This window comes from Salmo trutta, chromosome 35 (genome assembly GCF_901001165.1).
Source record: "Salmo trutta chromosome 35, fSalTru1.1, whole genome shotgun sequence".
Classification (NCBI taxonomy): domain Eukaryota; kingdom Metazoa; phylum Chordata; class Actinopteri; order Salmoniformes; family Salmonidae; genus Salmo; species Salmo trutta.
Window position 1 is genome coordinate 31,798,366 of NC_042991.1, and position 14,727 is coordinate 31,813,092.

General features: G+C 42.9%; 1 protein-coding gene across 1 annotated transcript in view; it reads right to left on the minus strand.

The window, feature by feature from the left end:
- Window positions 1–2,216: 2,216 nt before the first annotated feature.
- The window catches only part of LOC115174424 (uncharacterized), a 45,912-nt gene continuing 33,401 nt past the window's right edge, over window positions 2,217–14,727 (minus strand). The window contains exons 6-8 of the mRNA XM_029732928.1: window positions 12,445–12,467; window positions 3,022–3,061; window positions 2,217–2,575 (exon numbers count right to left, since the gene is read on the minus strand). Coding sequence (XP_029588788.1) covers window positions 2,217–2,575; window positions 3,022–3,061; window positions 12,445–12,467 — 422 coding nt within the window. The remainder of the gene's footprint in view (window positions 2,576–3,021; window positions 3,062–12,444; window positions 12,468–14,727) is intronic.

Consider the following 14,727-nt stretch of genomic DNA (forward strand, 5'->3'; position numbering starts at 1 on the left):
ATAGAGTATAACAGTTGAAAAAGACATGGTTACACACATCCAGAGACAACAGTTAGTTAAGTCCTTTAAAGGTTTGTTTGTGGCTCAACTTCGTGCGACGTTTACCACTCTAACCGCTGAAAGTCCCTTTTGCACACCCCACAACCCCACTAAACACACACCAAGTCACTGAAATCACCTTAGGGGGTTATTTCTGAGTTATTTCAGTGTGAAAACAGAGGAAGAGCAATGCCAGGGTGGGGAAGGAATCATGCCCTGTTTCTGTGTGTTAGGGTGCCATTAGCAGCGGTTCCCATGCCACGTTTTCACCAGACAGGAGAAGACAGTAGACATTACGGCTTCTCTGCTGGGGAACACACAGCCACACGGAACCCTGGAATATATACTTTAATCTAATCAGTAGGCCATCTATCCTGGGGAGAGAAAGGGGAGGGGGAGGGAGAGGTAGAGAGAGAGAGAGAGGGAGAAACACAAGGCAGAAAAATAGGGGGATTTCTCAGTCAAAAGCAGACAAGACAGAGTGCAGGAGAAAGGGACGGAGAAAGGGACAAGACAGAGAGCAGGAGAAAGGGACAGAAAGGGACAAGACAGAGAGCAGGACAAAGGGGCAAGACAGAGAGCAGGACAAAGGGGCAAGACAGAGAGCAGGACAAAGGGGCAAGACAGAGAGCAGGACGAAAGGGACGAGACAGAGAGCAGGACAAAGGGGCAAGACAGAGAGCAGGACGAAAGGGACGAGACAGAGAGCAGGACAAAGGGACGAGACAGAGAGCAGGACAAAGGGACGAGACAGCGAGCAGGACAAAGTGACGAGACAGCGAGCAGGACAAAGTGACGAGACAGCGAGCAGGACAAAGGGACAAGACAGCGAGCAGGACAAAGGGACAAGACAGAGCAGGACAAAGGGGCAGAAAGGGGCAAGACAGAGAGCAGGACAAAGGGGCAAGACAGAGAGCAGGACAAAGGGGCAAGACAGAGAGCAGGACAAAGGGGCAAGTCAGAGAGCAGGACAAAGGGACAAGACAGAGAGCAGGACAAAGGGACAAGACAGAGAGCAGGACAAAGTGACAAGACTGCGAGCAGGACAAAGGGACAGAAAGGGACAAGACAGCGAGCAGGACAAAGGGACAGAAAGGGACAAGACAGCGAGCAGGACAAAGGGACAGAAAGGGACAAGACAGCGAGCAGGACAAAGGGACAGAAAGGGACAAGACAGCGAGCAGGACAAAGGGACAGAAAGGGACAAGACAGCGAGCAGGACAAAGGGACAGAAAGGGACAAGACAGCGAGCAGGACAAAGGGACAGAAAGGGACAAGACAGCGAGCAGGACAAAGGGACAGAAAGGGACAAGACAGCGAGCAGGAGAAAGGGACAGAAAGGGTAAGACAGCGAGCAGGACAAAGGGACAGAAAGGGACAAGATAGCGAGCAGGACAAAGGGACAAGACAGAGAGCAGGACAAAGGGACAGAAATTGACAAGACAGAGAGCAGGAGAAAGGGACAGAAAAGGACAAGACAGAGAGCAGGACAAAGGGACAGAAAGTGACAAGACAGAGAGCAGGACAAAGGGACAGAAAGTGACAAGACAGAGAGCTGACGTGGAGAAGTGTCCTCCGATGACCTGAGAGCCCAAATCAAAAATAACTACAGTATGTAATGTGTAGAACTGTAGTTCTTTCTGGTTGGTTCTGAACTACTTTGGTGACCATATTTCAGGTGCTCCCAACTGGGTTCAAACCCATGGTCTCCTTCATGCTACTGCGTTAGCTGTGAACTAAAGCCTAGCCATTAGCTCAGGGAGCTAACACTAGTCTTCAGGTCTCAAACAAGACTGTTAAACTTGCATAGGCTCAGATATGACAGATTGATGTTGAGGGATGAGTCACAAACAGCTAAATAAAAACGCTAAAAACACCATTCCACAAAGATGTCTCCCCCCTCCCGTATCTCCACACAGAGTGATACATCTCTATCCTCTCTAAACCCACCACACAGTCTCTGCTCTCTCAAGTGTCCATTTGGTTTTCCATAGAGCAGTCTGGGACAGAATCTGAATCAGTCAGTCTCTCATGGGTTGTGTTCAGTACATCGCCAAACATTTCGCAGAGCAAATGAAAATCTTCACTCTCATTGGAAACATCCAGGTAGTATCTCCCGGTTTCACTCCATTTCAAAATGTTTTCTGCCTACTGAACACCACAGCGCTCTTTTCCCCTCAGAGCTGCCTGTTGAGCTTCTGCGCTTGCCTCTCCTTGGAGTTGAAGGCGAACTTGGTGTCCTGCAGCTCCTCCATGGCGTCCATGGCCTCCTGCATGTCACGGGACAACGCCTCGTACCTCTCTGCCAGCTCTCTCCGCTCCTGCCTCAGCTCCAGCACCATGCGGGTTAGCTCTGTCATGTTGTGGCCACAGTGGCCCCGGAGCTGTTCCACGTCAGAGAGGAGAACCTCCATGCTGTTCATCAGCTGCTCTAGGCGCTCAGGAGACACCAGCATCCCGCCCTCCCCCATCCAGACTGAGAAAAGGCTGTAGTGAAGAGGCTTCACAGGAAGACTAGCAGATGGCCTGGAGTCAGCTAATGGGGATCCAAAGAAAGAAGAAAGAGAAATCCAAACCAGGAAACAGAAATGTAGCGGTGATCAAACCAGGAAACAGAAATGTAGCGGTAATCAGAGGTGCTGATGATCAACAAGTAAAGTGGGAAAGAAATATGAGTACAGAGTTAAAAGAAAAATGCTAGAAAAAAACAAGAAGAAAGTAACAGAGAAAGAGAAGTGGCTCCTGCTCTTATTCTCTCTGTAAAAGGTTTTTAAGCTTCTTCTGGCTGAATACAGGTATAAGGGTAATCCTCTGTGCTTTGTGTGTTTGTGTGTGTGTGTAATAGAGAGTACAGTATGTCTGCACAGACCATAGTGTGTCTGCACCTGTGTGTGTTCAGCCTGCTCTCTGACGTCTGCTGCTCACTAATCCGCTTACAACAGCTAACCTGACCTCCACCCCACAGTCAGGGTGCCTGCTTACCTCCCACTTCATCATCCTTCCCAGCCCTGAATTTGTCTGTCTGAGTCAAGGTGATCATAGATCACAGAATTCCATATAAGACGCAGAGGCAGAATGTGAATTACGGGGGTCGGCTCCCCTGAATGAGACATCAAAATACTTAAACTTACATGCAAATTACCTGCTGTTAACTTTAAAATGATTGGAATGAATTATCCAAAGAGAGTGTAAAGAAGGTAACAAAAGTAAAAGTTGTTTTTTTTGGGGGGGGGAATCATTTGACAGAGATGTGCGCCGACAGCAAGATGTGCGCCGACAGCAAGATGTGCGCCGACAGCAAGATGTGCGCCGACAGCAAGATGTGCGCCGACAGCAAGATGTGCGCCTCTGTCTCAGAATGTGTAAGCCCAAGTATCTGATGCTTTCTGGACTAAAACAGTATTACATGGGCTAGATAGAGGGGGTGCTGTTTTGCCCGGATGCTTTCTCTCGTGAGATACTGTAGATTCAGCCACTTGTGAATTGAAGGAAAATTCTAAAACATTATTTCATACGTTTTTTTCTTTTTTTATATTGTTCACATTTTTGGGGAAGATTGGCTTCCCGTGGCATACATGAATACACCCACTGTAGTAGGCCTAATGACAATCACAATGCCATTACACTTATGGTGTTTAACAGCGCAGCCACAGGTAACCTACTTTTTTTAAGTGATTTGTTTGAGTATCAGATGAAAACATCATGACTGGTTGTTCATACCACATTAAAATGTAAATACATTTTTACTGTTAAATTACATGTCTTTACTATTAGACCCATTAAAATATGTTTTCCATGCTCCTCTGAATGTCATTGTACTATTTTCCCTCTGCAGAGGTCTTGCTTTCTCTCTGGCTTCATTATGGTGATAGAAACTGTGAAGACACACAATTCATGAATGTGTAAGGCAATACAATCTATGTACAAGAACTCTAGTATGGGAATATTAAACCTTACCGAAATGACCATGATGTATGAGATGCAGAGGTCAGCTGCACCATTTGATCAGCAGAGGTCAGCTGCACCATTTGATCAGCAGAGGTCAGCTGCACCATTTGATCAGCAGAGGTCAGCTGCACCATTTGATCAACAGAGGTCACCTGCACCATTTGATCAACAGAGGTCAGCTGCACCATTTGATCAGCAGAGGTCAGCTGCACCATTTGATCAACAGAGGTCAGCTGCACCATTTGATCAGCTGTCACAAGGAGAAGCGGACCAAAGTGCAGCGTGTGTGTCGTTCCACATTTTATTTACACTGTGAAACTATGCGATACATAAACATAAACTAAAGAACAAAACAACAAACCGTGACACAGAGGTGAAACATACACTACTCAAAAACAATCTCCCACAAACCCTGGTGGAAAAAAAAAAAAGACTTAAGTATGATCTCCAATTAGAGACAACGAGGACCAGCTGCCTCTAATTGGAGATCATCCCAAACAAAACCCCAACATAGAAATACAAAACTAGACCCTGACAACATAGAAATAGAAAACATTTTAAAAAACTGTCACGCCCTGACCTACTCTACCATAGAATATAACATCTTTCTATGGTCAGGACGTGACATCAGCAGAGGTCAGCTACACCATTTGATCAGCAGAGGTCACTTTCAACATGGGAATGTAGTAACTTTGGTTACATTAGGACAAGATATTTATGACACAAACACATTTGACACCATACCCCACAAGGACCTGGACAAAAGGAACACCTACAGTACATGAGAATGCTTTTTATGAACTACAGCTCAACCTCAACGTCAGCAAGACGAAGGAACTTATTGTGGACTATAGGAAACGTAGGGCCAACCACGCCCCCATGCAGATCGACAGGGCTGTAGTGGAGCAGGTCGTGAGCGTCAAGTTCCTCAGTGTCCACATCACTAAGGACCTATCATGGTCCACACACATCAACACAGGGCATGACAACTCAGGAGGCTGAAGAGATTTGGCATGGGCCCTCAGATACTCAGAAAGTTATATAGCTGTACCATTGGAAGCATCTTGACTGGCTGCATCACCGTTTGGTATGGCAACTGCTCAGCATCCAACCGCAAGGCGCTACATATGTACGGCCCAGTACATCACCGGGCAGAACTGCCTGCCATCCAGGACCTCTGTACCAAGCGGTGTCAAAGGAAGGCCCTAAAAATTGTCAAAGACTCCAGCCACCCAAGTTCTCTCTGCTACCGCACAGGAAGCAGTACCGAAGCACCAAGTCTGGGACCAAAACAGCTTTTACCCCCAAGCCATAAGACTAAACAGTTAATCAAATGGCTACTCATACTATTTACATAAACCCCCTTTATTATTTATTTATGCATCTTAATTGTTTGCACTGACTCTATGCACACTCACTAGACTCTACCCACACACTACACTGACACAGCAACACACACACACTGCTGCTGTCGTGGCTGGACCTGGTCTCGCTTGAAAAATAGATTTGGATTCTGTTTGACTTGACAATTCCATAAGGACATGGTAGGAGAGCAGAAACAGACAGTCACCCAGGCTAGTCCGACACTTATTAACCAGGCTAGTCCGACACTTATTAACCAGGCTAGTCCGACACGTATTAACCAGGCTAGTCCGACACGTATTAACCAGGCTAGTCCGACACGTATTAACCAGGCTAGTCCGACACTTATTAACCAGGCTAGTCCGACACTTATTAACCAGGCTAGTCCGACACTTATTAACCAGGCTAGTCCGACACTTATTAACCAGGCTAGTCCGACACTTATTAACCAGGCTAGTCCGACACTTATTAACCAGGCTAGTCCGACACGTATTAACCAGGCTAGTCCGACACTTATTAACCAGGCTAGTCCGACACTTATTAACCAGGCTAGTCCGACACTTATTAACCAGGCTAGTCCGACACTTATTAACCAGGCTAGTCCGACACTTATTAACCAGGCTAGTCCGACACGTATTAACCAGGCTAGTCCGACACTTATTAACCAGGCTAGTCTGACACTTATTAACCAGGCTAGTCTGACACTTATTAACCAGGCTAGTCCGACACTTATTAACCAGGCTAGTCTGACAAGTATTAACCAGGCTAGTCCGACACGTATTAACCAGGCTAGTCTGACACTTATTAACCAGGCTAGTCCGCCACGTATTAACCAGGCTAGTCCGACACTTATTAACCAGGCTAGTCCAACACGTATTAACCAGGCTAGTCCGACACTTATTAACCAGGCTAGTCCGACACTTATTAACCAGGCTAGTCCGACACTTATTAACCAGGCTAGTCCGACACTTATTAACCAGGCTAGTCTGACACTTATTAACCAGGCTAGTCCGACACGTATTAACCAGGCTAGTCCGACACTTATTAACCAGGCTAGTCCGACACTTATTAACCAGGCTAGTCCGACACGTATTAACCAGGCTAGTCCGACACGTATTAACCAGGCTAGTCCTACACGTATTAACCAGGCTAGTCTGACACTTATTAACCAGGCTAGTCCGACACTTATTAACCAGGCTAGTCCGACACTTATTAACCAGGCTAGTCCGACACTTATTAACCAGGCTAGTCCGACACTTATTAACCAGGCTAGTCCGACACTTATTAACCAGGCTAGTCTGACACTTATTAACCAGGCTAGTCTGACAAGTATTAACCAGGCTAGTCCGACACTTATTAACCAGGCTAGTCTGACACTTATTAACCAGGCTAGTCTGACACTTATTAACCAGGCTAGTCCGACACTTATTAACCAGGCTAGTCCGACACGTATTAACCAGGCTAGTCCGACACTTATTAACCAGGCTAGTCCGACACTTATTAACCAGGCTAGTCCGACACTTATTAACCAGGCTAGTCTGACACTTATTAACCAGGCTAGTCCGACACGTATTAACCAGGCTAGTCCGACACGTATTAACCAGGCTAGTCCAACACGTATTAACCAGGCTAGTCTGACACTTATTAACCAGGCTAGTCTGACACTTATTAACCAGGCTAGTCTGACACTTATTAACCAGGCTAGTCCGACACTTATTAACCAGGCTAGTCCGACACGTATTAACCAGGCTAGTCCGACACGTATTAACCAGGCTAGTCCGACACGTATTAACCAGGCTAGTCCAACACGTATTAACCAGGCTAGTCCAACACGTATTAACCAGGCTAGTCCGACACTTATTAACCAGGCTAGTCCGACACGTATTAACCAGGCTAGTCCGACACTTATTAACCAGGCTAGTCCGACACTTATTAACCAGGCTAGTCTGACACTTATTAACCAGGCTAGTCCGACACTTATTAACCAGGCTAGTCTGACAAGTATTAACCAGGCTAGTCCGACACGTATTAACCAGGCTAGTCTGACACTTATTAACCAGGCTAGTCCGCCACGTATTAACCAGGCTAGTCCGACACTTATTAACCAGGCTAGTCCGACACGTATTAACCAGGCTAGTCCGACACTTATTAACCAGGCTAGTCCGACACTTATTAACCAGGCTAGTCCGACACTTATTAACCAGGCTAGTCCGACACTTATTAACCAGGCTAGTCTGACACTTATTAACCAGGCTAGTCCGACACGTATTAACCAGGCTAGTCCGACACTTATTAACCAGGCTAGTCCGACACTTATTAACCAGGCTAGTCCGACACTTATTAACCAGGCTAGTCTGACACTTATTAACCAGGCTAGTCCGACACGTATTAACCAGGCTAGTCCGACACGTATTAACCAGGCTAGTCCAACACGTATTAACCAGGCTAGTCTGACACTTATTAACCAGGCTAGTCCGACACTTATTAACCAGGCTAGTCTGACACTTATTAACCAGGCTAGTCCGACACTTATTAACCAGGCTAGTCCGACACTTATTAACCAGGCTAGTCTGACACTTATTAACCAGGCTAGTCTGACAAGTATTAACCAGGCTAGTCCGACACTTATTAACCAGGCTAGTCTGACACTTATTAACCAGGCTAGTCCGACACTTATTAACCAGGCTAGTCCGACACGTATTAACCAGGCTAGTCCGACACTTATTAACCAGGCTAGTCCGACACTTATTAACCAGGCTAGTCCGACACTTATTAACCAGGCTAGTCTGACACTTATTAACCAGGCTAGTCCGACACGTATTAACCAGGCTAGTCCGACACGTATTAACCAGGCTAGTCCGACACGTATTAACCAGGCTAGTCCAACACGTATTAACCAGGCTAGTCTGACACTTATTAACCAGGCTAGTCCGACACTTATTAACCAGGCTAGTCCGACACTTATTAACCAGGCTAGTCTGACACTTCATATGCGTGCTTTTGAGGCAGCTCTGTTGTGTCTGCTGGGATGAAGGAACAGAGAAAACGTAAAATATCGCATGATGTAGCAGCACAACTAGCTACTTCAATTATTACCTCAGCTCCTTCAGTATCAAACATGGGCTTTATTTGACTCCAACTTTAACGTTGGTGAGTTTTGTTCTGTTAGCATGTCCTCCGTTGCCTGTTGCTCGTTATGTGTGTTTTCCTGAACCACTTTACACAAGAAGAAGTTCCTTCACATGAACAATAAAGATATTTGAGTTGAATTAAAAGGTATTTTCTTCCTGGTAACTATGTATCAAATTCAGTGATCATTTCTATCTTCAAGTACCAGAAAACACCCAGATATAGTGTATAGTTGGAGCTTGGAAGTACTCTTGTAAATGTTCTTGTTCTTCCCTCCAAAGGCAACAGACAGCACAGCAGGTACACATACAGAGCGGTAATTGAGCTCATGGACTCTTTTATCCTCTGGGTAATGACAAATAACATACACTCACTCCTCTCAAACAGAATGAAACAGTCTGAGAAAAAATGGTCTATTGCAATAATATGGCTAAAGTTGTAGTACCGCCAATTAGCCACCAGATGTCAGTCTATACCCATCAATGTAATACAATGTCACTATGAGTGAATATAATAATAATAATAATAATTTGGGGTGTTTCTATTTTTCATTTATATAAGTGTGAAATGGAAATTAGGTTTTTGTTTATTTCAACCCCCCCTGAGACACCACCAGGGAGGGGAGTCAGAGTCACCATTGTCCAGCACCCCTGGAGAAATTGACATTAAGTGCCTTGCTCAAGGGCACAGACTGATTTTTCACCTTGTCAGCTCGGGGATTCGAACAAACAACCTTTCAGTTACTGTCCCAACGCTTTAACCTCGAGGCTACCTGCCGCATATCACATTTTACCAAACACAAATTCCATAATTATGCAACCTAACTTCACAAATGAAACAGAACCCACCTGTGACTGTGTAAATGGCAACAGCCTGTGTCACACTGATTCCAGTGGCTAAAATATCCTAACTCTTATTTTGCGAGACAAATCGACTTGTTTGACATAGATTGCATCTTATGAAAACGTGTTATTGTAACATCCATTCACAGTTACTCTAAGAACTCAAAAATACTTTTGAGCAGGACGCAGCAGCAGGTAAATCAGGGATGGGCAGCATTGATGGGGGAGGGGGCCACAGTTGTTACCTGGTCTGCGTACCAACATCCAACCCCCCCATACAATCTACCTGCAGTGAAGCCGCTCCGGTTGCGCATATTTTCTCGTCATAAAGTTAATTTACGAAAATCGCTATTTAGCAAGTTATCTGACTAGCTAACATTAGCCAGCTAGCTAGCGAGTGTTATGACATGAGAATGAATTTGTCATTTGTAATTCGTGTTGTTTAATGTTTTAGGGACTCCTGAGAAAACCAGCAATCCAGGCTGTCGTCTTGTGAAACAGTGGATGTAAAGAATCTAGCTAGCCAAAGCATTTACTGCAAATTGAATGTACAATTGTATAAACGTGCCTTGCAATGCAGCTGAAGTAACATAGCTAGCTAACTATTTACTTGCTTATTGTGTAGTGGATGATACAAATAACTGCATGTCTATGGATGTGTAGCTCGATACAGTATTTAGCCGACACGTGTATGGACCCTAAAACGTTTGGTATGAATATTAGTTCAGAACTTATCTATGAACCTCAGCTATCACAGTTGTATCGACGTCAAGTCGGAATGGCATTAATGAAGCCTATGGATAGAGTAGAATGTAATAACTTTATTTTGCCAAGGAGGCAAGTCCTATATACATGTACTGTTGTTATTACCACGCATGAGATCCCCACATTGTAGACTGTTTGTTCATTGAATATATTCACTGATCATGTACTCTTCCTTGGCAAATAAAAGGTGAGGTTCAGGTATGAATCTCTGAGACATTCTTTGTCAGTCATATCAAACTCCATTCTTTGAATGATGTTTCTCCATGTATGTATTACAATTATACACTTCAACAGTGTTTACCACTCCTGCTCCTGTGACATCAATGATTACACATTGTAACTATGCAATAGACTAGAAACATGATTGATTTGTAAGTCATATATACAGAAAAGAAACTATGCATATCTAACTTCCTTCATCTGCATTAATCTGAGGACACAGGATAGTATTTCAATGAGATACTTAATTTCAACCCGTGGAGAATGTGAAATGCTTTATTGAAAGAAGTTCATTATCCAGGTGTTATAAATACATAATACATGCATTATAATTATGACACTTGTTATATTATATTATAAATACAAGTTCAATCTGTACTAGCTCTGCTAGGGCGAGTAAAATGGTCAGAGTGGTCTCATTTGTGTCTGGAAGTAGCTAGCCAACGTTAGCTTGGGTGCTTGACTGCCGTTGTAAGGCCAGAATGCTCAGATCAACCCTACTCCTCGGCCCGAATGTCCAGTGTGCGTTCCGAGAGCGAAACGGTCTGAATTTACAAACTGACAATCTGACAACACTGAATTTATGAGCGTCAAGTTGTACAGGACCATACTTTCTGTTCCATTCTAACGGAAACCCAGAGGGTTTTTCATGGAATAGAAACACCATAATATTAATCAAATTAATTTAGCAAGTACCAGTCTAAAGTTTGGACACACCTACTCATTCCAGGATTTTTCTTTATTTTTACTATTTTCAACATTGTAGAATAATAGTGAATATGTGTGCCCTGCATTCTGTAGTATAGACATGGCACTTTCCCATGTTTACTACAGTATGTATTGTAGACGGCACAGTAGACTAATGTCAGGTGCGTCGTAGAAAGTGGACCAAGGCCCAGCGGGTATCGTGCTCATCTTTTATTTATATAAATGAACACTTAAACAAAATAAATAGACGTAAACCAACAGTTCCGTAAGGACACAAGGACTATACGAAAAACAACTACCCACAAACACAAGAGAAAATAAACCCACTTAAATATGGCCTCCAATTAGAAGCAACGACAACCAGCTGCTTCTAATTGGAGGTCGTTCCCAAAACTAACATAGAAATAGAAAAACTAGAAAACCCACATAGAAATAGAAAACATAGAAGATACACCAAAAACCCCGAAAGACAAAACAAACACCCCCTGCCATGCCCTGACCAAACTACAATAACAAATAACCCCTTTTACTGGTCAGGACGTGACAACTAATAAACAAATAAACACATTTCGTTTATAAAATAATGGGGGAAAAAATACTCTTTCAAAATGCAGATGTTGATTTAGTTATGGATCCATAACCAATTACTATGGGAATAAATATCACTGATTTACAGAAATATTGGAACAAAGTTGTCGAATGAAGGCAAACAATTTAGAATCCTCCAATCCTGTAGCCTACTCCCGACCGTCATGTTGTACAGCGGAAACCCTGAGGGTTTTGTTTTTCTCTGAATGGAAACACCATAATATTAATCAAATGAATTAAGCCAAATTTCTTAAAATCACTCCCATATACTATGCTATTACAAAAAGGTTTTAAATTCTCTGGTAATGCCAATACGGAATACTATCAAATGCTTCTCAAAGATGCCCTCTGGTGGTCAAACTAGCAATAACTTGCAGTAACATAAAAAATGGCTGAAAATGAAATTACGTGCCACAGAATGCTGCAGCAGCACGCAAGGTGTGCCGCAGTATGACTCAACTTTTAAAGGAGGAACCACTGCTATCAGCTACTGGCCCACACTCCAAACCGCCAGGCCACCAGGCCTCCAAGATCCCCCTTACAGTTCCCCTGAGACCCCCCCCCCCCCCCAAGTCACCATCCCCCAATGCACCAACAACCAACAAAATGAACAAAAGAGAAACATTTTGAAAATCTAAGGAAAAGAGAAAACAATGCCAAAACAAAAGCCATCAAGGACAACAACAAAAAACATAACAACCGAGTCCGACTTCTTCCTGTGTTTGTAGGATGCCGTTCCCAGTTATCCCAGTAGAATGAGAACTTGTTCCCAACTGGCCTACCTGGTTAAATAAAGGTCTAATAAAAATAAAAATAGAAAAAAAATCACAGCTACAATGCTTACTGGGAGGAACAGGAGCCATCTCACTAAAAGGAGAGTAAGAGAATGAGAATGAGTTAACCAATGAGTTCATGAGACATTTTTCTGTCTGTCCATGAAGTGAAACCTATAAAAAGTAATAATGGAATAATATCAACAACGTAGACAACCTAAAGGGACATTACACTTTCAAATAAAAATCTGTCAGATGTTTTCATATCGCTAAAGTAGTCTAATGTCAAACTGAAACCACGTCCAACGAAACCGGTTGTATAGATCAAGCTCATCTCATGACATTGTTTGTGTAGATCAAGCTATATGCCTCCACCCCAAATTAATAGAAAAAATAGGCACCGAATAAAACCAAGACAACAGGAAATAAGACAGGGATTATCTTTTCCATTCATTTAGGGTGGAGGCATATAGCTGGATCTACACAAACCATGTCATGGTACGTGGCTTCATCTTTCAGGAATGCAAACTGCTGAGGGCCCAAAAAGGTGACACTGAAATATGCACAAAATCCCTGCTAGGGGGAAATGGAGGTTTTAACAAATTAAACAACAAAATGAATATGATCCACATGATCAGTCTCTGTGTTAATGTGAACCTAACTCACAGCTAAAAAATGTAAAGAAAGCAATCTAATGTTATTTGTTGCTTAGACTTTACTGTAAGTCTTGAGAACAAAACAATACAGTAATATTGCAGTTAGCCATGACAGCCTTTATAATAGAATGCTTGTTACCATGACAGCCTTTATAATAGAATGCTTGTTACCATGACAGCCTTTATAATAGAATGCTTGTTACCATGACAGCCTTTATAATAGAATGCTTGTTACCATGACAGCCTTTATAATAGAATGCTTGTTAGCATGACAGCCTTTATAATAGAACGCTTGTTACCATGACAGCCTTTATAATAGAATGTTTGTTACCATGACAGCCTTTAAAATAGAATGCTTGTTACCATGACAGCCTTTATAATAGAATGCTTGTTACCATGACGGCCTTTATAATAGAACGCTTGTTACCATGACGGCCTTTATAATAGAATGCTTGTTACCATGACAGCCTTTATAATAGAACGTTTGTTACCATGACGGCCTTTATAATAGAATGCTTGTTACCATGACAGCCTTTATAATAGAATGCTTGTTAGCATGACAGCCTTTATAATAGAACGCTTGTTACCATGACAGCCTTTATAATAGAATGTTTGTTACCATGACAGCCTTTATAATAGAATGCTTGTTACCATGACAGCCTTTATAATAGAATGCTTGTTACCATGACGGCCTTTATAATAGAACGCTTGTTACCATGACGGCCTTTATAATAGAATGCTTGTTACCATGACAGCCTTTATAATAGAATGTTTGTTACCATGACGGCCTTTATAATAGAACGCTTGTCACCATGACGGCCTTTATAATAGAATGCTTGTTACCATGACGGCCTTTATAATAGAATGCTTGTTACCATGACAGCCTTTATAATAGAATGCTTGTTACCATGACAGCCTTTATAATAGAATGCTTGTTACCATGACGGCCTTTATAATAGAACGCTTGTTACCATGACGGCCTTTATAATAGAATGCTTGTTACCATGACAGCCTTTTTAATAGAATGCTTGTTACCATGACGGCCTTTTTAATAGAATGCTTGTCACCATGACGGCCTTTATAATAGAACGCTTGTCACCATGACGGCTTTTATAATAGAACGCTTGTCACCATGACGGCCTTTATAATAGAATGCTTGTTACAATGACGGCCTTTATAATAGAACGCTTGTCACCATGACGGCCTTTATAATAGAATGCTTGTTACCGTGACGGCCTTTATAATAGAATGCTTGTTACCGTGACGGCCTTTTTAATAGAATGCTTGTTACCGTGACGGCCTTTATAATAGAATGCTTGTTACCGTGACGGCCTTTTTAATAGAATGCTTGTTACCGTGACGGCCTTTTTAATAGAATGCTTGTTACCGTGACGGCCATTTTAATAGAATGCTTGTTACCATGACGGCCTTTATAATAAAATGCTTGTTACCGTGACAGCCTTTATAATACAATGCTTGTTACCATGACGGCCTTTATAATAGAATGCTTGTTACCATGACGGCCTTTATAATAGAATGCTTGTTACCATGACGGCCATTTTAATAGAATGCTTGTTACCATGACGGCCTTTATAATAAAATGCTTGTGACCACACACGCGCAAATATTGCACTTGGGAAAAAAACATCTTAAAGTAGTGATAGAATGAAACAAACAGGCATTATATTGTTGCTCTAT